The sequence below is a fragment of the Ambystoma mexicanum genome, chromosome 2q (genome assembly GCF_040938575.1).
Source record: "Ambystoma mexicanum isolate Mex_15411 chromosome 2q, UKY_AmexF1_1, whole genome shotgun sequence".
NCBI lineage: Eukaryota > Metazoa > Chordata > Amphibia > Caudata > Ambystomatidae > Ambystoma > Ambystoma mexicanum.
The window spans coordinates 1,086,268,946-1,086,294,325 of NC_090924.1; the positions used below are offsets into that span (position 1 = coordinate 1,086,268,946).

The 25,380-nt window shown below is 45.0% G+C and overlaps 1 protein-coding gene across 1 annotated transcript in view; it reads right to left on the reverse strand.

The window, feature by feature from the left end:
- The window catches only part of KRIT1 (KRIT1 ankyrin repeat containing), a 1,383,280-nt gene that overhangs the window by 424,998 nt on the left and 932,902 nt on the right, over positions 1–25,380 (reverse strand). Inside the window, exon 13 of the mRNA XM_069648434.1 lies at positions 20,635–20,801. Coding sequence (XP_069504535.1) covers positions 20,635–20,801 — 167 coding nt within the window. The remainder of the gene's footprint in view (positions 1–20,634; positions 20,802–25,380) is intronic.

The following is a 25,380-nucleotide window of genomic DNA, read 5'->3' on the forward strand; positions in this document are numbered from 1 at the left end:
GAAAAGTTCAATTTTTGTTTCATCAGAGACTGTGTGCTCCTATCTCCATCGGCCAGCAATCGGGATCCATTGTCGGTGAAGTTGCGCGCCCCGCAAGGGTGGTTATTCATCTTCAGGCCATGCACCCAATGCAGGCTATGGAAAGTCTTCGTCTTCCACAAACATCTAAAATGTCTATACTGCCTGCAGCCGGACCACAACGAGGATGGGTGCGAGATATGCCTGAGCTTCTCGAAGAAGACAAAGGAGGACAGGTACAGCAGGCAAGGCTCAAGTGGAGCAAGGTCTCTGACCCGTGCTCCAAGCAGGGTCCTGCCTCACCCGGGACTAGTTAGTCCGAAGAGCGGTCTCCCTCTGGGAGGAAGTCAAAGTCCTTTGAGGACGCCCCATACGTGAGGGTCCAAGATAAGGCCAAGAACCGCAGGTCTGATTGACCGGGTTCCAGGTTGGATAGGCCGCGATCACCATCGCGTCCGCCTTCAAAGCCAGCCTGCCATCAAGCTCTTCCTCAAAGAGGAAGTCGTCCAGCCCGGCCAAGTTACAGGACAAATCAGAAAATCCAAGGCCGGAGGAAGAGAAGATGGCCACGCAGCCCAAGCAGGCTCAACCGGCGCAGCCAAAGACCTCGTCGAGCACTTTGTCGACATCTTCTGAATCCATGCCAGACCCCATACTGGAGAAAAACTGTTTTATTTAAGAAAACCCACATAAAACAGAGACAGTTATGGACATCAGTGGACAAACCAGGTGTGACATCACAATTGACCTTTCATTAAAAAATAAATAAAGTGGGAAGGGATTGGTTAGGGGAATCAACTATATACACATTGAATATGTTGTTAGTGTAATTATTGGCTACATCTTTTATGGTGTCTCCATAAATGTTACAACTAAAGACATGTCAACAAACTGCGGGTAATTGGCTGCTGCAACAATGATCGACACGCATGAAAAGTGGGTAGGGATTGGTCTGTGATGGCTCTCTCAGCCTTAGAACATTGGAAGGTTATCAGCACATGAACACAATAGGGGGTGGTGAGAACGGCACCAAGGTGTTACTTGTCCCAATGAAGTTACCATTTCTGATTCCCTAGGCCACAAGCCAGGACATTTAGCTTTCATTTAGCTTTCATTCATTTCCTCCAGCGGGGGCAGTTGTACCTGGCAGCGGGTGCAAGTCGCGGCGTCGTCCAGAGGAAGAGAAGATCTCAACATGGAGGAAAGCTGAAGGTCGTTGCACTGCCAGGGAAGAAACCAGCCGTAGAGTTCTCCGGTTAAAAGGTACTACCCTTTTATTCGCGGTAGTGGTAAAAAGTGGTATCCCGGTTGCCGGGGTGCTTGGCACAGGCAAGGCGGCCACGAGATGATCCGGGAAGGCGAAAAGGTGGGCAAACTGGTTATCCCCATCAGTCAAAGGAAGAAGACTCTTCGGGATGAAGATCTCCTCTGTCGTTGGAAGAAGTGGTGAGGCGCTTCAGCAGGGATCCACCGGTGCTGTTGTCGTTGCAGGTCGGCTCAGCTTCTCCCTCTTTGGATTCTTTGGTCCTGCGGCGACTTCTGAAGTTGCAGTCCCCAAAGCCCTGCTTTTATGCAGAAAACCCCCATTCATCAGTCCCAGCTGTCACTCAAACATGCTAAGTGGTGAGCCGGACGGCTCACCACTGGGCCAATCACACAAGAGTGCGACTTGAGTTGCCGATGCAACTCCGTCCAGGGTGCCTAAACACCCCTCCTACACATCCTGTAGATCCAGACAGAGGGGCACCACTTTTGGAGGCTTCTGTGGAGAAGCCCGCCAAAAAGTGGAACAAAGGGCTCGACTTGGGTTGGAGTTACAGAGGCGAACACAAACGCCATTTTAAAACAGAGTCCTGGCAAAAAGACCCAACCGGGGAATAAATATAAAATAAATAACCCGGCGGTATCTTTGGTGCGTTTAAAATGAATGGGAAAATCCCATAGAAAATATTCTGGTGGAATATTTCGCGTGGTAACCACTGCCACCAGCCAGAAACTCGACGAGGGGGGACTGCGCAGTGCCCCCTCGAAAAACAGACCCAGGGGCAATCTAATTACCCCTACCAGTACTTCCACACTATGATGGTTTGTACTGGTTCTGTTCCCAATTTAAGACTAGTAAAGTCAATGGTGACTTTACATGCCCTGGGAGACAGTAGTCAGCCCCAGGGTATGGAGTCTATGTTTAGGGGTCACTATGACACCCCTATGTTACTGCACTGAGGGTGCTGTGTAACACACTTACCAAAAACCACACGAAACCCTATGGAGTAAAAGACCCCATAGCCCATAAAACACATTACAAAGTCAAACGATATCTCAAATCATGTCTAAGAGTGGGAGAAAAAGAGTCTCACTCTTAGCAGGAGAAAAACCCCAAAAATCCAGCAAAGCTGCTGGGGGACTCACTAGATTTGGGAAATTAGCCTTAACGGAGAATTCTCCCTAACAGCAGCTTTCAATTTCCTCCACTGTCTCCCATTCACCCACATGTGGCTGCGCCGTCCATCTTGTTTGGCCCCTCATTTTAGTTGCGTTGTGCATTAATCAACCGCTGTGTGTTCTTGTGCATCATACGTTTCAGCATAGAGAGAGAGTATATATGTTTTCTAAGTGAAACCGGTATGTAAACTCACTCCGTTCATTAAGATTGCTTCAGAAACCATGCCTAGAGTTTTTGAATCCACTGGGCCCACTTAGTTTGAGCGTTGGTTCCTTTGGAAGGGATCCGGCGGTCACTGGTGCAGAGGTCACTTTAGGCATTGGGATTGGACCGGCTAGTAGTAAGTTCCCCGCTCTGGTGATTTGGTTTTTGTGACTGGACAGGTGGATGGCTCTGGCACCACGAGATCAAGACCACCACGATTAGGAAGATCTCAGGCGATCCCCATGACATGATAGGGAGGTTGCAGAGATGAATCCTGCAATCTGGTGGCAGAAGTCAACCCTTGTGATAGAGACAAAGGAGCTGGTGGGAGCGGAGGGGATTCTTGTCTCACAAGCTAAAAGTATACAGAGATCCAAGTATGAGCTTAGGACGGCGACTAGTACAGCGTAGACACCCAGGAGGTATCTGGCCAGTCCACAGGGTGGGCCCGGGACACTTCTGATGGGTTCCAAGGGCAGGAGCCTCACTCAAGGGTTGCAGACTGGTTGTTACTACTGGTCCAGAGATTGAAGCACCAAAGAAGGGCTTCAGGAGATCAGAACAAAGGAGTACGGCTTGGTCAGGACTTTGCTGTAGGGCAACGCTGGTTTGGCTACATCAACAAACCAGTGGGATGCTCCTCTTTGAAACGTTCTTGGCTATGACGACAATCAGATGGCTGCACAAGTCTTCCTTTTATCCTAAAGTTTCACTGAGTCGCCCTCAAGCCCATCAATGGCAAGGGTATGCACCATTCAAATTGGCAGGGTCTTTCAATCATGGACAAACTGTGGCCTTCACATCTGCACAGCAACAGACACTTTGGACAGGGAGTGGACTAGAATCAGACAGTCTCAACCCCCACATTGTTTTATTTAATTGCGTATTCAACAAACCTAGCTCAAGAGGAGCAGAGCGCTTTACAACAGGACAGTGCAGAATTGGGATTGGCATTTTATACAGTAGAGCATTACTGTTGGTGGCGGGAGAGAGGGATTTTTATTTTGCATTTTTCGTGAGGTATTGTTGAAATAGACACGTTTGTAGTGTTTTGCGGAACAAAATTGATGAACCCTGATGTCTGTATTGAGGAGTGTAAGACCAAGCTTGTACCCATGGTTTTCGCTAGAGAGTCAACCATGTCTAGAATGAACAATCTGACATGCCACCTCCTTACGATTGTTGACAGGGGAGCTAAAAACCTCTTATCTCTGTATGTGGAGGTGGTCCGCTGCCTCCGAGAGGCCATTCCGTAAGGGGGTGATGTACCTGGCCAAGGCACAAGTAGCAATAACAGCTATCAAAGGCAGGCTAACTGAAGCAAAGACCTGGCGACCGAATACAGCAAAATGCCACCAGCTTTTTGCAGCAATATCTGGGGGTAAGGTCGGCAAAGTTGACGACTTGACACCTGCACTGATGGCCTGGACTACCTGGCCCTTACGTCTAGGGTGCATAGATAAAAAACCCAGATCACTGTCTAATGACTGTAGTCTGCCAATTGAATACATTTCTCACGCTTTTGGGAAATCAGAGTGTTCATCTTATGTGTCTTTCACGTTCAACTAAAACAATTTTTCTCTTCCACAGGTGGTACAGGCTGGTGGCCTACCATTCATTTACATGGTGACTTTATGGGAGGCTTGGATTCTGCGTTTGACGAGTAATACCCACCTGTATCTTTGGAGCCATTGATACTAAATTCCCCAGTGACAGCGGACATTACAGGGTATTTTCACACACTTTGCTGCAACCCAAAGTATACAATTTGTAGTATATTTGTGCCCTCCACATCAGCAACAAAATAAAATACAAATGAGCTTTCATGAATAGTTGTTTCAATTTTTCAGTGAATCAAGGACACGCTCCCTTCTCTATGATAGGATATATGATATGATAGAGAGTAGTTTCTTACCTGTAACTCCATTTCTCCAGCATTGGTATCTTTCATGGATTCACATGCTGTGAATATTTCCCCGTCGTCAGGCTGGGAAACCTCAGTAACTTTAACTTAGCGTTTTCCTATGGAAAACTTTGACACTTTCATGTCCTATCAAAGTCCTTTTTTGGGTGCTTTAGTCCCCACCAACAGGATGTGTGGTATAAATAGCCCCGCCCCTGCGGCTTCCCTTCAGATTTTAACATCCGAAGTAGAGGGAACCCGAACCCAGGTTTGCCGGCAGGGGCGGCCGCCGGGCGCACGTGAATCCATGAAAGATACCAATGCTGGAAAAATGGAGTAACAGTTAAGAAACTACTCACTTCTCCAGCATTGGATCTTTCATTGATTCACATGCTGTGAATAGATTACATGGCAGTACGGCCAATTGGTGGCGATGTGTGACAGGCAAACCAACAACCAGTACTTCATCACACAGTTGCGACAACAACCCCAGCAAGTAACAAGCACATAGAAAACAAACCCCGAAGCTGCGGGCCTACCTTATTGGAACAGGCACTGCAGGACCGCTCGCCCCACCTGCACATCTTCCAAATGCTGCTGCCCCAGATAGTAATGCCTGATGAAGGTATGCGGCACCGCCCAGGAGGCTGTCTGGCAAATGTCCACCAGCGGTATGCCAGACCACAGTGCCACGATGAGGCAGTGGACCTCATGGAATGAGCCTTCGGAGCACAACGCAAATGCTTCCCAGCTTTAGCATGGCAAAACGAAATTGAAGAGGAAACCCATCTGGAAAGTCCCTGCATGGAGATGGCCTGCCCCTTGTTGGACTGGCCATACGCCACAAACAGTTGATTCGATTTCCTGAAGTCCTGAGTTCGATTTAGATAAAACGTTAAGGCCCTCTTAACGTCCAGAGAATGCAGGGCCCTTTCTGCTGGCATGGGTGCATTAGCAAAAAACAAGGGTAAAGCAATAGAGGAAAGTTTATGAAATGCCCTCGGCACTTTTGGGATAAAGTGCATGTTAGTGGCCAGGAGAACCTTGTCCTTCAGAAATCTCAGGTAAGGAGGGTCAATGACAATGCTTGCAATTTCAACATTCGCCTGGCCGAGGTAATAGCCACTAGAAACGCCACTTTCCATGAAAGGAACTTCAATGAAGTCGTCAACATGGGTCCAAAAAGAGGCTTCATCAAAGAGGAAAGGACAACCATTAAGGCTCCATACCGGTGCAAACTTCTTCACAGGAGGAAACGTCCGAAACAACCCTTTCAGAAAGTGTTTCACCAAACGATCACTGAACAGTGGGGCAGCATGGCATTTTCTCGTGAGCCTAGAAATCGCCGGCAGATGCACTTTAATGGATGATAATGCCAGGCCCCCTTCCACCAAGTGCAACAGGTACAGGAGAACCTGCGCAGGAGAAATGTTCAAAGGATCAACTCCCAGATGACCCTTACACCATACACAGAATCTCGTCCATTTGTGCCCATACGAGACATTCGTGGAAGGCGCCCTTGCTGCCTCTAAAATCCGTCAGCATTCTTGGGAGATTCCTAAATGCCCGAACTCGGAGTGGTCAGGAGCCACCCTGTCAGGCTGAGAGACGCCGGATCGTGATGCCACACCCTGCCCTCGTCCTGAGACAGGAGATTCGGAGATGCTCACAACCGAATCGGCTCTTCTACCGACATATGCAGGAGGTCTGAGAACCACATCTGCCTGGGACAAAATGGAGCCACTAGAATCACTTGGCACTGGTACCTTTGAATCCACTGGATGGTCCGCCGAACGAGCGGGAACGGGGAAAACGCATACCCGAAGAGCCCCGTCCACGGGAACGAAAACGCGTCCCCCAAAGACTCTGGAGGAGTCCCTCTGCTGGCAAACTCCAGACAATGCTTTTTTTCCCTTGTAAGAAAAAGATCCAACGGAGGATGCCCCCATCGTCGGAAGATCTTCGAGACCTGTTGTTCCGACTGCCTCCACTCGTGCAGCTGGATGGAGTCCCTGCTGAGCGCATCGGCTTGAACATTCAGCACTCCGGGCAGATGGAAAGCGACAATGCTGATCCATTTCGCTAGAGTCCAATGCCAAACGTCCTGTGCCTCCTTCGACAGGACTCGGGAATGTGTGCCCCGTTTTCTTAAATAAAACATTGTGGTGGTATTGTCCATCAACGCCCTCACCACCAACCCGCGGAGGCGTGGTAGAAACTACTTTAGGGCCCATTGCACTGCCCTCAACTCGAGTACATTGAAGTGGAACATAGCCTCCACCCGAGACCACAGGCCCTGCACCTGCGAGCCATTGAGGTGTGCCCCCACCCCAACTGGGAGGTGTCTGCCACAATCGTAAACTGGAACTCTGGCACCATCAAGGGCATTCCCTTCACCAGATTGGTTGTGCATGCCCACTAGCGAAGGGCGTCAACCAGGCTTTTGTTGATCATCAACTTGTCTGACCAATATCCTTGACTCTGCAACCATCGGCCCGCGAGGAACTCTTGCACCGGCCTCATGAAGAGGCAGCAATTGGGCAGAAGAGGAATACACGATGCCATAGCTCTCAACAGCGACATGTAATTTCAGACCGACACAGCAGCGCCCGTCTTCCACTCGCTTGCCTTGGCCCGCAACTTCTGCACACGATCATTGGAAGTCATCACCAAAAGTTGCTGGGTAAGACACTGCACCCCCAGAAACACCAACTCCCTGGACGGCGTCAAGAATGACTTGTCGAAGTTGATGTCGAATCCCAGCCGTTGCAAGAGCTGCATTGTCGCCACAAGAGACTCTCGTGCCCTTCCCGGTGACGATCCCCTCACCAACCAATTGTCCAAGTAGGGGTACACATGATGACCTTCCTGTCGGAGGAAGGCCGCCACCGGAGCCTAACACTTTGTGAACGTCATGGGGGACGACTTCAGGCGAAACGGGAGGACCCGAAACTGATAGTGTTCCTCTCCTACCACAAAATGCAGCAACTTGCAGTGCCTCTACCGCATAGGGATGTGAAAATAGGCATCCTGCAGCTCAAACGATGCCAGGAATTTGCCCAGCTGCACCGACCGGATGACATCTTGAAGGGTGAGCATCTTGAACTTCAGGCGTTGCAGAGTCTTGTTCAACGCCCGAAGATCTAGAATAGGCCTCCACTTGCCGTTGGGCTTTTTCACCACGAAGTACCGGGAGTAAACCCCCAGGCCCCGCTCGGCCATCGGAACTGGTTCTATTGCCCCTTTCTCCAGCATGAGAACCACCTCCTGCCGCAGGATTAGAAGATACGGTTGCAGTACATACACCAGCGGAATAGGGACCAGAGGACTCCGGAACTCCAATGAGTGGACAAGACGCACCGTTGTCCAGCACCCAGCAATCTGATTTTATTTACCTCCACTCGTCGACATGAATGGCGACCCTGCCCCCCAGCCGATTGGCCAAATGGCAGTCATTGTTGAGGTTTAGCTTGCCTCCCCTTAGAGGAAGGGGGCTGCAAACCCTTCTTCTGCTGAGCCTGGAAGTCCCAGCCTTTTTGCGACTGGACAGACCACCTATACCCTTGAAAGGAGTAGCCGAGCGCCCATAACCACAGTCTCTGTTGGAAGTAAACCGTGCATTCCAGAGGCTCCCTGAAAAGGCCAAAAGGAGTGAAAAGAGCACCCACTCTGCAAGGGACCCAAGGATTTAGCGGTTTCTGTATCCTCCTTCATACCCTTTAGGGCTTCATCGATCTTTTCACTGAACAAGTGTTCGCCCTCACAAGGCATGTCGATGACTTTATAACGCACCTCCGGCCGAAAGTCAGTGAACTTTAACCAGGCCTGGCGACTAAACACAATCCCATTGTTAATCGGTTTAAAACCTGACTCTGCCAGGTCCACAGCAATATTTATGATGTAGTTGGAGGCCTCCTCCCCCTCACGCACCAACAGCATTGCTTCCTTTCGTTGTTGCTCCGGCAGATGTTCAAGAAGCGGAGCCAGCAGATGCCACATTTCACAATCATATCTCGCCATGATCGCCAAGGAATTCCCAGCCTTTACCGTCGCAGCCCTGACCATCGAGACCTTCTTTCCAAAAGCGTTCTGTCTTCTAGCCTCATTTTCCGGTGGCGTAACGCATTTATGCTGGCTCCTGGCCTTCCGGCTGGCAGCCGCTGACACCACAGATGCTGGCGTGGGCTGTGACACCAAATAGCGAGGGGTAGACTCCGGAGCATTGAACTTCTTTTCAAGACGACACTTCACCGCCGGTTTTGAAAACAGATGGCGCATGGTACGCAGGCCCTCCTGCCACACGTGGTCGAGTATCGGCACAGAGAATACCGCTGTCCTCCTTTTGCCCATATGGTCGAAGAGGAAGCAGTCCGTGCGTTCCTCTTCAGGTGCTAATCCAAACGGCAGACATGCTTTTGACATCATGGATTGGAATGCCCCAATATCATCTGGAGGCGAGGGTTGCGCCGGGCTACGAGGTTGCTACAGCTCCGCGTCCGTGCCCCATGCGTCATCCCTCATCGGCGGCGATGAAACAGTAGAAAGGGTGTCCCACGGAACACTCTCAGGCTCCGATTCAGATAGCTCGCCTTTTTCCGGATGAGACCGTGGACGGCCAAACCCCACCGGCAACGGCAACCGTGCCGGAGGAGACTTTCTAGGAGCCTCACCAGGCAACACCTCGATCACCGGCACTGCCGGAGTCGGAAGCAACCTTGCATCCAGCTGTCCCAACAATGATTGAAGCGTCGATAGCACCTGCAACGACAGCAGAGATTGCGGGTTAAACAGCGGATAACCGGGCGGCCCTGCCCCCATTCCACTCGACGTCGAAGGCCTCACACTCTATAAACGTAGAGTCGACGGGTCAACCACCTGCTCCTTATCCTCCTCCACTTCAGAAGACACAGAAAATGTAGTCGGAGCCTCCTGCAAAATGTCCTCAGGAAGGATGGACTCAAAGGCGGCAGCCTGCCAGGCCCCACCCGACAACAAAAGTCCTTCCGATTCTATCTGCGTGGACGATAACAGCACCGGGCCACTTCCGTCAGTGTCGTGGATAGCGCTGATGACCCCTGTGTCGACGACGGGACCGTAGACTGCATCACAACTGTCGACAACAGAACAACCCTTGATGAGCTTGTTGTCGGAACCACGTCCCCTGGTCTTGATTTCAATGGTGAGCCAGATTATTTGGAAGAACCGGACCGGTGCTTCGAGGACTCCCAGCTGAACGAAGACATATGATGGTCCCTGGACGATAGGTGCTTCGACGAAGACCCCTTCGGCTTCGCCAGGCCTTTGTCCAATTCTTTCGACTGCTCGGACCTACTACCAGACGCTCTGGAATGTTCCAACTGACCCTACTTGGACAAAGAAGAACCACTCTTCAACTGCTGTGGCCTCGATGAAGACTTACTGCCTTTCCCCACATCAGACGCAGACACTGCGGCCCGATGCTTCTTCGCCAGAGGTTCAGTCGATGCCGCTCGGTGATGTTCTGCGGACTTCTCCGCTGTACCCGAAGACAGGCTACCTCGGACAGAACACACATCAGAAGCCGGATATGTGCCCTCATTAAGCAAATATATGAGCCGCCGATTACGGTCTTTCAGGGTCTTCAGCGAAAACCCCAGACATATCTCGCAGGTATCCGCTGAGTGATGGGGGTAGAGACAGTAAAGACAGTCCATATGGCCATCTCCTTCGTACACCTTCTTCAAGCCACAGGTAGCACAAGGCCGAAAAAGAGACTTCTTCTGGGCTACAGACGACATCCGAGCGAACGAAGAAACACGAGGTGATCCAAACAGTTTGGAAATGGTTGAAATTTGAAGGGAAGCTGCGGGGGCGGGCTATTTATACCCCACGTCCGATTTGTGGGGACTAAAGCACCCCAAAAGGACGCTGATAGGATAGTAAAGTGTCAACGTTTTCCATAGGAAAACGCTAAATTAAAGTTACTGAGGTTTCCCAGCCTAACGACGGGGAAATATTCACAGCATGTGAATCCATGAAAGATCCAATGCTGGAGAATGGCATTTATATTGTGCCTATACACAAGAGTTTCAAGGCACGATGAGGCAAGAGAGGGTGGAACAGAGGGAAGACAGAGACAATGATTTTACTAGGCCAGTTGAGATTGTGCAAGTGCAGGGTGGGTGGGGGGGTTTAAAAGTGTGGGGGGAAAGGGGGAGGGGGCAGTGCAGTACATAGGATAACAATAAAATAAATAAGACAATACATTAAATAAACAATAAATAAATAAGAGACAATAAATAAAAGTTCAGCCAGCTGGTGGCAAGTCTATGAGGGACATGAAAGAATGGTTGGTGCTTTTTTACGCTCACCTACTCCACAACAATCCATCCGCCCTTCATTATAACCCACTACAGTACTGGGTGGGTGGGAACTGCCAAGTGCCAAACACCATGAACACTTCAAAGGTATCTTCGACACAGGGGCCATTGTTCACATGGCCTCCCCAGTGTCTCCAGGCTCCCCTTTAGCAGACCCGGCCCCTGCAATCGACATGTGTGTCTCCCTTCAGCAGTGTTCCGGGCCTCGTCTGCATGCCTCATGCCCATACATCGCCCCTCCAGTATCAATGGCAGTTCGCACCTGTGGCCCTGCGCTCCCAAGGGGGCTGACAGGGTGGGAACAGCCAAGGTGACAAAAACCATGTACACTTCAAAGTTATCTTCTGCACAGGGGCCATTGCTCACATGGCCTCCCCAGACCCAGTGTCTCCAGGCTCCCCTCTCGCAGACCACGCCAGAAACATGTCACACATTCACATACACACCCACTTTTCTAATCCTGTATAAACCCCTTGATATTTTGCCGGAGAACATCTTTGAGCACTGGCAGGCAACTCTTTATCGTACTACCTGTTCTCCTGCTACTCGCTCCTCTGCTTGCTGAATCTAATTGTTTGTTAGTCAAGGTAAGGGCAAGTGACCTATTTATATTCATCTATTTCTGATCTCAAATGTTCTATCTATTTGGACCGAATGTACCCAGTAGTGTAATGTTCATTCATCTCTATTGTCTAATGTTTCAAGTGTTTTGATCTCGAAATATAGCACATTTAATCAATTTCCATTGTAATAGAATGGCAGATTTCTTGCATCAATCTCATATATACAGTATAATATTTTTGTAATTATTTATATTTTTTTATACAGATCTTATAGATTTTTCAAGAATGCCTGCTTCTATGGTTTTCGGTTTCCATTCTAGGAACCATGTCCAAGGTCAGGGCACAGTCCTGCATACATTCCCGAGGAATATTGATTTAATAATAAAATGGGTTCGATATTGTGGTTTTTCAGTGGACGAGATTGAAATAGAGCGCAGGATGTCTTGGATGACGTGAGGGCCAATTGATTCTGCATCTGCAGCCTGCACTTTACAGATGATATGTACGACCAATCGAAGTACACAGAAAAGTGTCGACCCAGAATTTCTTGTTAATTGCTTCCAAATGCAATTCCAACTCTATTGATGTACACGCGGCCTCAGGTGAGTGGGGTACTGAAAAGGTAACTTCACTAACGGATTGGTGCTTTTGGTGTAAATGTGTCTTACTAAAGTTTGAATATTTACCAGATTGTATTACACTTTCACTATACCACATTTTACTATACATCTGCCCCTAGTTTATGGAGCCTCAAATTAAGTAATTATGACCATAGAAAACAATGACATAATGCCCTTCAAAAGAAACAATGTTTTCCTATTTGGTTGCTTGACATGTCCATTTCTTTAGGAGAGCATAAAGACGGAAGCACAGATCCTCGCAAGTGACAAAACCACCAACACAAACAGCATACCAATGGTGAGCCCTACATACATGCAGAAGTTTATATTCTCGACAGTTGGCTCTTCCCACATATCTAATGCAAATCTAATATTTCCTTGGGCCACTTTATGACAATGCACTGAAAATTAAGGAGCAAGATTCTGCATCCATTTATGTTCCGGAGTCAACAACAACTTGAAGCGCCTATCAGGTAATTTTATTTCACTTTTCATTTACGAGAACGTATTCTGCTCTGAATTTCAAATAATATGAAAAAGTTTGTGTATCCTGTAGGTTGTTTACACTAGGTGGCATTTATGGGTTTCTCATTATATGTACCACTGCCTGCATCCCATGGTCTCGGTTCCATTTCTCTGTTTTCATTCATACTAAAACAAGTACTGTGTTACAGGGGGATGCTGGTACTTCGACTACAATTACATCGTCCTTTGCAGCTGATCCAGAGTATGAGGTATGCATATTGACAGTTCCCTTGAATGAAAAAGTAAATCCTGCATAGGATAACATTAGACAGAGGCATGCATATAAACGTGCAGTGTTTCAAACTTTTATGATTTCAGTTCTAACGTTACACTTCCTCCCTAATGCAGAATACATTGCAAAATGCTTGAGGGCAACATTACAATCAGTATGTTTTGCACGGTGATGTCTGATCAAGTATACTTGCAATCTTGGATGGCTATCAGGTAAAATTTGAAGTTTACATTTTGACTAAATGACGTACACCGTTTGCGAGGGTGTGCGTTTAAGAGCTGTGTGTGACGAAAGATTTAAATTTCCAATACGATTGACTTTTTTAAAAAATTAATATTCTATTCAAGGAAACTACACAAGGTAGTGGAGACACATGGATCCGAGTTGAACATAAACTACTATTGGATACAATTGGACATCAAATCGCATTTGTAATACATTTTTATGTAGTCATTTTTTTTTAATTCAGTCAAGTTGGTTCTGCTTGTAGATATTTAAATATGTTTGTTTGCGTCTAAATGAAATGTGATTGATTTAAACCATATAAAAATGTTTTTTTTCAGCTTGCTGGTGTGGTTGTGAAAGAGAAGGCCACGGTTTCACAGAAAATCAAGAAAACAAGGGTAACTAACAAACAATTTCGTTTTCTAGAAGTGTTTTGGGCTAGTGTTTTCTTCATAACATGTTTTTGTATTTAACGTGCTATCTGCTGTGTGTGTGCTGTACATTGAACATGTTTTTACAAAACATCTGCTAGAGGCCCAGAAGGAAAAGTATAAAGACACAGACAACAAATGACACCAAAGATGTTGCTTGCCAAACAGATTTCACCACGGAACAACTACTATTTGAGGCGCAGCGTAGCTCAGTCAATAAGCAGACTTGTGATGCTTATCCCCAATGGCCTGAAAGTGAATGGAATATGACTGGCGAAGCCAGGAAAGTGTTCTTGGACCAGTGCTACAATGTGAGAACTCGACAAGATGAAACTGAATATAATGAAGATGCATTTGAATTTCTCGCAGACCACTTGACACAACCTACACCCGCAAAAAAAAGTCCACCCAATAAACATTCGGTGTTGACGGTTTCTCCAATTCGTGTGCAAATAACACAAGCTGAACTAACAGACTGAAGATTCAATACAATTGACCGAGGAACTTGCCGAAGATCTCGACTACAGTTTGCCTAGTTTTGGCGATTTGTCCACCATAGTTGAGTCACAAACCACATTCATGCAGGACGATTGGTTAATAAAGGAGCAAAAATACATTGTATTCGACCACTGCCTGGTAGAGATTATACTGATGCTGAAATGTGCGCATACATTTAAGGGGTACATATGCGGGGAGCCATTGGTGAATGTGTCTTGTGTATTACAAGGCACTAACGTGAAACTCCAAGCCAGCTGTGTCCACCTTCATGATACATTTTCATGGTCCGCTCAACTAATGCTGGACAAAGTGCCAGCTGGAAATATACTATGTTCAGCAGCTTTACTTTTCAGTGGCTCGGCTTTCAGTAGGATGTCCAGTTTCTGTCAATTTGTGGGAGTTCAGTTTGTTGCTAATACCCAGTACTACAAATATCAAAGGGAATTCTTATTCCCCGCTATTAGTTAAGCCTGGAAAATTGAACAGATGTCAATCGAAAGCACATTCTCTGGCAAACGTTTCTGGTTAGCTGGCGACGGACAGTGTGACAATCCTGGATTTTCACCAAAGTACTGTGCATACCACTTTCAAGACATGGAAAGTAAAACAATTGGGAGTTTGGAGCTCGTGAAGGTGTCCAAATGTACATCTTCTGTGGCCATGGAGAAACATGGTTTCATCAAATCCCTCGAACATCTTCAATCGAGGGAATGCAAATAGACCTCATAGCCACTGACAGACATGTTCCAATAACTAAGGCCATGCGAGAGCAGTTTCCACACATTCATCATCAATTTGATATATGGCATGTTGCCAAATCAGTCAATAAAAAAATTACTGCTGCTGGTAAAAAAAAAGTTTGGAAAATATTTTACAGTGGTCTCAGTCTTTGAGCAACCATCTTTGGCGGAGCTCCAAAACTTGTGATGGGTCTGTGGAAATTCTACTTGAAAAATGGCACTCATTGATGCACCACTGTACCAACGTTCACTCATGGACAGAAAACCAACATTTTCACGAATGTGCACATGGACCTTTATTGGAGGAGCAGGAACGCAAGAAGTGGTTGGTGCCATGTTCACCTCCAGATAAAGCTCTTCAGAAGATTGTGTACGATAAAACTCTTTCAAGAGACCTAAAGGGACACACAGAATTCTGTCACACCAGAGATTTGGAGGTCTCCCACAATATGTGCCTAAAGTACAGGCCCAAAAGGTTGCATTTCGCCATAGACGGTATGCAAGCCCGAACATTACTAGTTGTATTACCGCACAACGAGAACTTAGGGAGAGAACAATCGAGAACTGCCAGAAACTTTGGGAATCTTCGTTACACCTTGGCCTTTGCAAAATGAAGCAAAAAATGGGTGGCCAAGCCAAAATACCAGGAAATGCAATTCGATTTTGTGAAAGATCTCACCTTGACTGTGTTGGCCATGCATACTCATGGAATCGATCCTGATTTCCTTCCTAGGACACATACAATGCCACGAAACACTGCAAACGAGCCCTGTCCATCTAAAGCTAAACTTGTTGAAAAGTTGACTTCCCGGTATAAATGATTTGCAGCAGTGTTCCTAATATGCTCAATTTAACATTTGGGATAAGTTCCCCGATGTTTGTACATTGTACATCAACAATCGAATCCTATTAAACTCTAATTTCAATGTTATAAAAAAGTATTGAGAAGTAGTTAATTATGCTGATTTAATCAGGTGTAGGATTCATATATGTCTATCTTTTGCCTTCCCTTCATTACTATTACTGGTCCTCAATCGATAAGACATGTCTATGGTTGATATTGGCGATATATTTCAAAATAGAATTGCCCTAGCAAATCAGTGCAACACTGCCCATTCGGGTTTCTGAATTATTGATAGGCAAATGGATATTTGCCATCAGGCAAAGGTACGCTGAGGCTTGGTGTCTGTAAATCCCTCTGCTAGACCCAAACCACATCCACACATGCAGTTCATGGCACTGGCGTTGATGGCCTATGGTGGGTAAGATTTTCATGGCAATGCTCAATCGCCTGACCTGTGTCAACCCCATAACCAACTAACATAACATAACTGCGTTTTGCTTTTCATGAGCCCCTCCCTGTGTCCTTCCCTTGTGTTCCCCTTGCCCCCTCCAACCCCCTTCCTCTTCTCTTTCACAACCTACCTACTGTATGGTGCTCTCTGTCTCTCTTATTGTTTCTAAATGCTTCTCTGATGAATATTCTGCACTCCTCACTAAATCAGTTTAAAAAGGACATCCTGTTCTCCAATCCTGGCCTCCATATCGCCGATACCTATACCAGTGCTTCCTCCAGGCAAACCCCCACGACACCCGTTTTGTCGTTCCCTCGCCAGAACTATGGAATCTACATATGTTATCTGTGATCTCTCCTTTCTCTTCTTCTCCCATTATTGGTGGCACACGGTGGGAGGCCCTCACTGCCCCCTTCAGCTTTCGCCCCACACTTTTCCATGCATAAATAATGGCAGACATACAATCTTGCATGAATAGGTGTACTTCGGTGACATGAGCTAATATATTGGCATTCTTACCTCTACCCTTTGGAATATATTTGATACCACAAACTCTTCACCCAGGTGCACACCCTAAAGGTTTGATCTGCCATCTGTCCTGCTCGGTCCTCAGGATATAGGTAGACGTGTGTTGCGTTTTGGGAAATATATTACTACATAGGATTAGGGCTGTGATGTGGGTCCTTGACTAAGCAGGCAACAGGAGGATCAGATGGATATCAGCATGAAAGGAACTGCTGGGTCTGAGCTGGTGGGCTCTGACATGGCGGGGTGGAGGCTGTGAGTGCATGGGAAGTTTAGTGGAGATGAGTGGGCACTTGGTCTTATGACTTGTCAGTGTCTCACGTTCTCTGCAGAGCACATTCCTCCGTGAGAACAGGGCTCGCGCACAGGTGACAATGGGGAGGCGATGGTGTGGGCTGACTGAGCGAGGTGCTGGGATGTGAGAGCTGCATTTGTACAGAGATGGATTTTTGGGCCTACCAGAAAGAAGTCATTCAGGCTATTTCAAATTGGTTTCCTAATGCTGGGCTAGAAACTATAGTGTATGTGTTATTTGCGATGGGGTGTGGTGGCACGGAATGTCGCGCGGGTTGGCTACGCCTCCCCCCTTGGTTATTACATATGTTATGTAACAAGAGTGATGAAAGAAGGAACGGGGGGGGCAAGGATCGTCTACTACCCAACACTAGTAAGATCGCTGTCTCGGTCTTCCCTCTGTTCACCCAGCATTGCCTCGTCGGGCCTTGAAGCACTTGGCGCGTTATAAATGCAATACCATATCATCATATGATATTGTTACCTTCGGTGTAACTGTTGTCCAAAAATAACCAAACCACTAGCACTACTGATGGTTAAACAAGTATTCATGATTGCGCTGCATTGGTGGATGCAAGCAATCAATTAGTTTATTTTTCGTGCATATTTCAAATGTCACGTTGGTCGCTCTGGCTCATCGCTCCCATGGAGTGAAGGTCACTTTGTGTGATGTTGCTTGTGGGGAGTTCACTCCGTCGCATCTTGTAAGGTATGTTTTCGTTTTTGTGGCTTTCCTTCACAGAAACCAAAGCTACCAGGCATACACGCTCTAAACAAGGTTCAATTGTTATTCGACCTTGGACGAAAGGGAGGAATTGCCATGACTTGAAGGGCAGAGGGTGTCGAATACCGGCAGAAATTATAACATTCACTATTTTGAAACTGGACATTATAACATTTACTTTCAATCTATGCAAACCGTTGTTCTGAGCAGACACTCTGCTTTACGCCAAGAGAATGGAACTACCAAATATAATGTAAGTTCGAAATATTCATAATTTTTGAGCGATTCAAAACAGCATTTAGGCTGTATGCATATGGAACAATTCAACAACATGTGAATATGACATTTGACGAAAAGAATATACACAATAATATATTCCGTAGATTAAATTTATACCACAACATATTTTAAAAAGCAATTGCTTAACTCTTTTGGCTGTTTATAAGTCTTCTCATAATTTATTTGTGCCTACATTTTAAAGACGAATGAGTAAAGGTTTCATTTTCTGACCGCTACTGCGTGCTTACATTGTTATGGGATGTTAGTTGGAGCATATTGTGACGATTATTCATCGACAACCAACTAACACAACCGGTATGCAGGCTAGTGATATCTAAACCACTTTGTCCCATGGCATATCAGGGTGTGCTTTGAACATTGTATTATTGGATGTGCCGGGTGCAGAACATTTTCCAAGGGGACTTGGTTCGCTTGGCCAAATTTAATGTTGCCAGTTCCGTTATATTTTTAAACAAGGTAGCAGGCGCCCCTCTCTAGAAAGAACATGGCATGATAATCTGTTGTGTGTTTTTTTCACACTTTGAATTTCCACAGCCATCGCCTTTTGCTCAATGTACCTTTTACAGATGAAATATCCATTTGCATATCAGTCTTTGTCCTGCCCACATGGGCTGTCCAGCACCGAAACGCTATGGCAATTCCCTTTTGAACAAGAGTACCTACGCCAACCTCATAGACGTGTTTCAGCCTTGTTGGGCCTCATCAGTGAGGTGGACCTGTGCCTCTCTGAGCACAGTGAGCATGGAGCCAACGCCTGGGTCCCACCAGGGAACTTGGCGTCACCAACCCCAAGATCCTTGCAAATATTCCGTTATAATGACGTCTATGCGTTGTTCAATTTTTCCATCAGCTTTCGCATCCCATTGGGAGCTATACATAATCCACAGTGCTTACCTCTCAAGCACACCGTAGACTCAAACTTTCCCTGATGTTTTCTGTGTGTTTCCATTGTTTGCGATTTGTGTTCGTTATTAGGTTTCATCTGGTGCAGAATTACAGGGTAAATGGACTCATTTGAATAAAGAACGGCTACTAAAATATATTTTTATTATATTTTCTACCAGCTACATTGTGCCGTTCTGCGAATGACAGTTTCCAGATACCGACAGATGGTTTCTTCAGCCAGCAGTGGCAGATATGCCTAAACTGATGGATTTCCATTACGCTGATGTGGGACGATTGCCTGGGACCGATATGACCTTTGGTGGTACCAGAGATATGGAGCAACCCGTCATTGTTTACAGTCTAGCAAGAAGCTGATGCAGAAGCTTTGCGATTCAAGGTGTGTCGAGTGCGCATCTTTTCCTGAAGGGAACACTGTGCACCTCATGATAAAGTTTTGATGCTCTAATCCAAGGACATTCAAATATTGGTGGTTAATCGAAATCAGCTGATGCTCTCAGAGCGTTTTTTTTGTGAAATAAAAGAACATTATAAACTGCAGAGTATTAGGTTTCTTTAAAAATAGTGTTTTCAATTCCAAATTGGGACGTGCAGTGCTGTCAGAGGATGCGTGTGTTGATATTCCGAGTTCTGCGTCAACTGACATTAAGATGTAGGTGATGACTGGGTGCGTTTGGCTACGCTGCCCACTAACGACATGAAAATAGGTGGAGAATATTGCTAGGAATAGTGATGTCAGCTTCAGGGGGGCGGGTGATATGATTAAGTGCCACAGGGGCACTTGAACTTTGGGCGATCGATCCACGGATAAGATTAACACAATATGGCAGCGCCCGACTCGTTGATTTTGCATGTGTAAAATTGAGGAAAGCTAAGGTAACACGCATAGGAAATGTTTTTACGATCGATGAGTTTACTTAAAAACACATGCCCGAACGCTCAGGACAATGACATTTTTGAGCGCACTATTCTTTTAGGGGCAAGGGGGTATGGCCAGAAACAACAAGCTCTCCCATGCTGCTCCAACGAGAGACAAACTCCTGCGCCCTTGTTTTAGTGTGCTTCTGCCCTGCGGGTGATGATAGGTGTTTCTTAGGGGCAAGGGGGCGTGGCCAGACACAACAAGCTCCTTCCTGCTGCTCCAACGAGTCTCTTTCTCACACACACACACTCTCTCTCTCTCTCTCTCTCTCTCTCTCTCTCTCTCTCTCTGATGGCGATACGTGAAACCATTCTGAAGAGTAATCCTAAATGTACTACATAGTCTGGCAAATTTCCTAAAGTATCCCAGAAAGGAACCCGTAAAAAAGATATTGGTCATAATGTACAGGGAGCATTATTGACCACTTATGTTGACCACTTAGAGAGAACTTTATCAGATTTAAAAATTATGAAAAATTACAGTTTGGTATGGTCCACCTGTAATTGCTCCAATCAAAAATGATATAAAATCGGTTCTTAATCACATAAGTATATATGTACACGAGGTGACACCTGTGAATTTCAATTATTTTTTTTTCTATCTCTACAACACCAAATAAATACAATACATGTACTAGTCATAATCACTGTTTTGTGTAAACCATTGAACATCACAAATCTAGAAAGCACTGACATAACATTCATTGTTTATTTAGTTGTGACAGATAATGGAATTCCAGAACATGTGGCAATGTTCTGTGTCTACTACCGAATCTTAAAATACAGTGCCATTACTCTTAATATCTGCCCGGTAGTAGATGAACAGCCACTGATTTATAAAGGTGAGCTGTGAGTGTGAAAGAACAAGATACGTATGTAAAGTGTTATAAAATAGATTATAAAGTACTCACTTTAAGAACCCCTGTTTATGTTTTTTACTTTCGTAATTTCCATATACGATTTGTAGCAGCAAGCTTGCCAGTGTTATCAGCTTTGCATCTGGCGAGGGACAGAAACCTTTCAGCAAATTGTGTCTGGCTTCATCATACAGAATAAGAATCGCCAAAGGATCTTCTATCTATAAAGAGATGTTTTAAAAAATAGTTTCCAACGTTAAAAAGAACCGAATCACACATGGATCTAATCTTTCAACCACAAAAAAAACGAACTTTCCTTTACAAACACTGACTTGGTCATACTAAGGAACCACAATGACAAACTTTGCAATTGGATGCACCATGCCAAGTTTTTAATTTTGCGAGATGCATAGGAGAGGCGTTCAAAGCAGATGGAGGGCATACACCAAAATATGGTAAAATAATACTCTATTACAGAATCCATAGCTTTCCGTATCTGAATGCGCTGTAACAAGGCTACAATTTGGAATGCTGTCCTAGATAAGAGAATTACGGCTGGAGGTTTGATGAAGAATAAGCATTCTCTACCGAGAGAATTACTTGTGAAATGTCTGAATTTGACCACAAGTAAATTAACTAGGATTTGGAAGAGTGGCTATGTGACCCTAGGAAATGGTCAGCGGCTTAGAGACCTCCATTCCAAAATCAGAATCCATGGATGGATGACCCCATTCATACAATGTGGCCCAGTGTTATATAGGCAGTATAGATTTGTCATCTGAATTAGAGTCAACTTGATGAAACATTGGTGGTTCTGTAAATACCAAAGAACAAGTTACTCTCTTACCTGTAACGTTCTTTCGATGGGATGGTCCGACGACGTATTCCATATCTATGACAGGTAATCAGCACAGCTGTGGTGATTACCTGTCATAGATATGGAATACGTCGGAGGACCAAATCCCATCGAAATAAGGTTTTAGGCTGGTGAAGGGATTCCGAAGACTGGTTGGGAAGTCTATGGGTGCCTTGAAGTTATTGCTGACTGGGAAAGCTCCTTTGTAATATACAACAGAATTAGTTGAACTATTATAATGGTACAAATCATACTTGATTGCAAGCAGACACTAACCTATTCTGGAGTAATACTGGGTAATAAGACAGCTGGAGTTATCAGGGCAACTTACTTAACCATGCTAGACTGTCAAACCCATGGCTCATCTTTTAGGCCATAAGGCGTATGAGAAAATACAACATTTTTTAAATTTTGTATTTTCTCATACTCCTAAGGAGCATTGTATTCACAAACAACACAAATTATACACTTGCATTATGACAATGTAGCACATGGTAATGGTATTTACCTGCAAACACGCCAGCAAATTGAGACCCGTTTCAAAAACTCACCACATTTGGGAATTCAACACCTAAAATACATCTGATACGCGAGCAAGTCTTTAATTACATTCGGAATGCCCTATTATCTGAAATCCGCTACAAATCAGAAAAAGGAATTGGAAGAATCTGGTAAAAATAGTAGTAGGACTAAGCCGTCTAGTTACTATGGTTACAATATGAATAGTAACCCGCCTTCAGAACGAACGGGGACTCTTTGAAACGGCACACGCTGACAAACAGGTAAGCGTGCTGAAGGGGCTTTCACAGGGGGGCTCACTCACACAATGGAATGACACGTGGAATACACGTGGTGACACGATCGCTACTGTTAGAAACTTTAGACCGCGAAGCACGGTTGTTAACATTAGGAAAATCAATACACCCGTTCACTTGGAGTGTAAATACAGTTTGGAAGACCATGGTGATAAAAAGGGAACCTGGTCCCTTGCCTTTTTATTTAGCTTCAACCATTAACGGATTGGCCATTTGTGACAATTCATAACGGCAAACTTAAAATCGCCCACAAATTCATGTGCACTTTATTAACCGTAAGCGGGAAAGCTTACTAATGGGACACATGTTTTTGTTTTAGGGATTTAACCCATGACTATCCAATCTAAGTATTCAACTCATGAATTGTAAACCGAACTGACTAGATGAGAAGAAATCGAAAACCCCATTTTTCTGGTTTTAAAATACAAAATGTATATTATATAGGTCTTGCAAAGTGGAATAAGATATCGTCAACTAACCAAATTTCTCGTGTATGTTTTTCTCTTTTTTCCGTTTCGTTTTTATTACTTGTTGCATTCTTTCTTTTGTCAACCACCCTTAACAATCCCACCCTACCCCCTCCCTCAATGGCCATCTTTTAACATATGTGCATAAAACTGTTTGTGTTTGATTTACAACATGTATACAATGTTTATTCCTTTTTCTTTTTACATCTGTAATGAATGATATTTCTGTTAATGGAATTTGATCAGCCCTGATTCAAAAAAGACGCAGACGTCGAAACACGTTTAATCTTAAAGGGCAATCTTTCGAATCAATGCACAATTAAAAGCTCAAAGCTTACAACTTGGAGAATAAGAGGCAGTGGTTGTCTTTCTTTTTCTCCTACATGATAAGGGCGCATGATACTAGCTAAAGTAACACATCTTGAATTCAAACAGAGTAAGGGAGCCAGGAATCTCTGTTGTTACTCAGTCATGCGACCGTGACTTTTAAGTCAACAATCATTAAGGAGGGCGCTTAGGTCCACTGGGGTAGGCACCTAACAAAATAGGCTCCTTACTTACAAGAGAATATTATTGGAGTTAAGACTTTGCCCAAGTACTCCCCTTCCCATTCTATTTCTCTACACCATTGTGAAGATCACTAAGGGGAGATAAAATCATGGATAGGGCACCTAGAAAAATCGTACAACCTTCAGCTAAGATAATTACAAGAATGACATGGCCAAAGGGAACATCCGCCCAGGAGCTGTCATTTATAGTATTTTTTTTCCATCAACTGTGACGGTGTAGCTCAAATTACATCCTCCCAGGAGGCCTCCAGTGAAACAGGCTGAAAAGCCACCAACTCTGGCTTGGCCTGGATTGCATGCCCTTCCATGATCCGGTGGGCTCACCAGGTAAATTCAAAATGTCTCATGGTCAAGGTCAAAGTTGAGAAATCGTACAAAAATGTCGACCTGGGAATTGCGATGGCCGAAAATGCTGACTTTTTTTTTTAATCCCCTCTTACACCACATATATATCTGGGGGGGTTTAGAGTATAATATTAATATGGGGGGCTGCAGGGGTCTCGCCCTGCATATATATGTGGTGTAAAGGGTTTAAATAAAATTGGCATTTTCGGCCGTCTCAATAATCACATAGATCCAAAGTGGAGAGTGCAAGGTGCAGAAGGGCAGAAGGCTCAGCAGCAGGCATGGCAGCAGGTCATACCCACGGTGTACTCTAGATACAATATTATATATAATTTGAAATTCAGTGGACAAACTTGGGTTGAAGGGCCATTTCAATTTGTGAAGAAAGACACCAAATCATGTAGCATTCCGATGAATGTGGGATGGTCAAGGAAGTCATAGCACCTTTGGAAACCTAGTTTTCAGGGTTAGGCTGTTAGATCTGAAACGCATTGTGCAGCTCCAGTAAAATGGCAAGCCATTGCAACATCAAGATAATAAAGGATCATCTCTGCACACAGTTATATTATAAGTGGTGGATAGGAAGTCACTGAATACGAAAGGTATTGCCTAAGTGATGAGTGATGTAACCACTATAGGAATTTGGTCTTTCACATCACTAGCTTTGTGCGACTGGAAGCATACGAGTGAAAAAGAACTTAAGTGTTAAATCCCAAACTGGATGCTGTAACGAACTAGTAATGTCCAAGGGGAGTAACGTTTCAATATGGATTTTTATTATTTGATCTGCAGGGACAAGCACTCACATACCAAGTGCCTGTAGGTGCTACTCACTCACAAGAAGATCCTGTATTGTTTTGCATGAATACGTATTTGTTTTTTGAATTTCAGAATGTGCCAACTCATTGTGGTGTCACTTCAGTGTGCCTGGAAAAAAACAAAATAGGAGATTGAGCAAAATACAAAGGTGCTTCATATTCCTTGTGTAAGCAGTCTGCTTAGTTCCACTCGGTATAAGACATATAGGCTCACAGTTGGGTTACAAAGTGTGGTTGATGCTTTTGCTAAGGCGCCACTGCTTACAGAAATGTTGGTGCGTGCAACACCAACAAGTTATTTATTTACATACAGGAGGAACAATGCTCTTTTGATCACAAAAGAACGTAGAATAGATAAGAGAGTTTGAGGGACATTCTAATCAGGTTGTGGAGGGGAGTAGATGGAACAGTCACCGGGGACAATACTTAGGTGTACATACATAGATTAAGTTGTTAACTTATGTACTCTTAAATGAGGTGCCAAGTTTAATTTGTAAATGCCATCTTTTTAATTATTTCAAACAAAATGATATTCCACTCTTGTGGGTTAGCCCTTATGATAACACGTGTTTTGGCTCACGTGCCTTTTTCAAATCTGGGCATCATTTAACATCATCCTGGTAGTCTATTTTCATGTAGTTCGCCCCATTTTATTGGGCTAAACACGTGTTATCATAAGTGCTAACCCACAAGGGTGGAATATAATTTTGCTTGCAATAATTAAAAAGATGGCATTTTCAAATTAGACTTGGTGCCTCTTTTAAGAGTACATTAGTATACAACTTACACACCAGAGTTGTTGTTTTTCTACGTTATACTCTAAAGATGCAACATAGAAGACAGACACGAAATGAACCAAGGCGCTGGGCAACCTTGACTGATATAAAAAAAGAAAAAAAACACTATACATATATTAAGGACAACTAACAC